The following is a 1979-nucleotide window of genomic DNA, read 5'->3' as shown; positions in this document are numbered from 1 at the left end:
ATCACATTAGCTTAAAATTCCCTTTAGTTACTTATTTTTATGAAATTGGTAGGTAATTTAATCTAGAAATTGGAATTACTTTTTCAACTAGTACTGTACAGTTTCCAGTTTCTAAATGTTTTAAGGAGAGATACTAACACTAAATAAGGTAGTAGGCAAAATTAAACTTAATATAAATTTCTTGAGGGATGTGTACATATATTAATTTCTGTTCTACCCATTGTAGGGGCAAGAAGGATTTCCTGGAGAAAGTGGACCTAAGGTATCATGTACTTCATCATATAGAAATCAGTCACAAACACTCCTGAAGTTAGGAAAAATACCCTAGGCCAGTAAATAGACAGCTAATGGAAGATAAATGTTGTACCTCTGTGAAAGAAAGGAAAAAATAGCCAAAGTATTCCAAATTTCAAAAATCATACATTTATATGGAACTTACTAAGACTTTAAAACAATTTTATTTCTAATTTTTTAATTGATCGGTAAAGGATGAAAAATTATCCTTTTTTCTCAGATATACTTTTTCCTCTCTAGCATATGTACTTTCTTTTTTTTTCAGAGCCAAGTAAAATATAAATTATTATCTGATTTTTTCTTAGCTCAATGTTCTCATTTTTATAAACCATCTTTATATAATAAGTTAACAATGATATCCTGCACCTTAAGGCTTTCAGATTTTCTAGAAACATGTTCTGAGCAATATATGCCATGTCCTGTGATAAAGACAGAGGGCACACACAGGTTCTGTGTCCCCGGGGCTCAGGTTCTGATGGAAAGACAGAACTGTAGGGAATCACTGGGGATGCTGCGTGTTATGTGGAAAGCTATATAAATGGAAAGAATAATTTCCTGTTGAAGTCAGTTCAAATAAAAAAGAAATTTCTTATTACCAGTTTGATTTCAGTAACCATTTTCTTCTAATCACTTGTTTAGGGTGAGACTGGAGACCCCGGTGACCCAGGAGAGAAGGGACAAAAGGGAACTATAGGCAGAATGGTAAGCTTCTGGGACACTGTTTGCTGGGTCCTTCAGCCGTTTGGGAGTCCCGCTTCCTGCAACTGTAATCACTCAGTTGCTTGTTCCCAAATACTAATGCAAGGTCTGAGATTCTTGCTAAGGCAAACTTGAGGAAGGGATGTGAATGTAGTACTCATCTCAGTGCCAGGCGAACGCACCTAGTAAAGAGGTTTGTCCGTTCTGGCCACCTTGGCTCTTATCACTGGAAATACAGTTTTGGTGATCTGAAACAGGTTTTTCACAGCCAAGATGTGATCAGTTGAATCCAGTCTCTTGGCAGATTTAATGCAAGGTAGTGTCCATTGTATCTTACTTTTACTATTCAGATTTTATAAAGCTATTTTTAATAAAGTATATGCTCACAGGTCCTTTCCTCATGAAGGAGTGTGGCTCAGGGGCAGACCAGTGGTCTAGCATTTGTCAGGCCTTCATTTCCGTCCCTGTAATGGCAGGGGAAAAAGTTGTTTTAAAGGAATTGCTAAAATGTTTCCACATTTGGCTCAGGGAGAGATTGCTGGACTTTTTTTCAGAAAAGTTGTGTTGATTGTGTGACGGATTATTATGTGACTATGTTTTTGACCATGACTGTCTTAGGTGCTGTTTATGCTTTCAAACACTCAGAATGAAGGCCAGTCTCCAGCATATCCCATACTCTTCCATTTGCCTCAGGTTCCAGGGTGTTAATAGGTTCATAGAGCCAGCCAGGTAGCTCAGTGGACTAAAGCACCTGCTTAGGCGGCAGCCAGGATTCCATCCCCGGTGTGCCCTGCAGTGCTGGCGCTGCCTCCAGGGTGTGCTGCGATGGCAATTGAGACTGGGCGTGGTGGCGTGTGCCTGTAATCCCAGCTGTTGGGAGGCTGAAAATAGCAGAAAAGTATTGCCCGTTTGTATTGCCCTTGTTCATCTCTTTGTAACTTGCTTATGTCACTACGAGTCCCATCTACATAGTGAGACCCTGTAGA

At 39.4% G+C, this 1979-nt stretch overlaps 1 protein-coding gene across 1 annotated transcript in view; it reads left to right on the top strand.

Moving 5' to 3' along the window:
• Col6a6 (collagen type VI alpha 6 chain) overlaps positions 1-1979 on the top strand; it is a 119842-nt gene that overhangs the window by 81539 nt on the left and 36324 nt on the right. Inside the window, exons 27-28 of the mRNA XM_004625220.2 lie at positions 227-262; positions 934-996. Coding sequence (XP_004625277.2) covers positions 227-262; positions 934-996 — 99 coding nt within the window. The remainder of the gene's footprint in view (positions 1-226; positions 263-933; positions 997-1979) is intronic.

This window comes from Octodon degus, unplaced genomic scaffold (assembly GCF_000260255.1).
Source record: "Octodon degus isolate 3935 unplaced genomic scaffold, OctDeg1.0 scaffold00008, whole genome shotgun sequence".
NCBI lineage: Eukaryota > Metazoa > Chordata > Mammalia > Rodentia > Octodontidae > Octodon > Octodon degus.
Note: the sequence above shows the minus strand (reverse complement) of the source record. Positions and strands in the feature narration are given on the sequence as shown.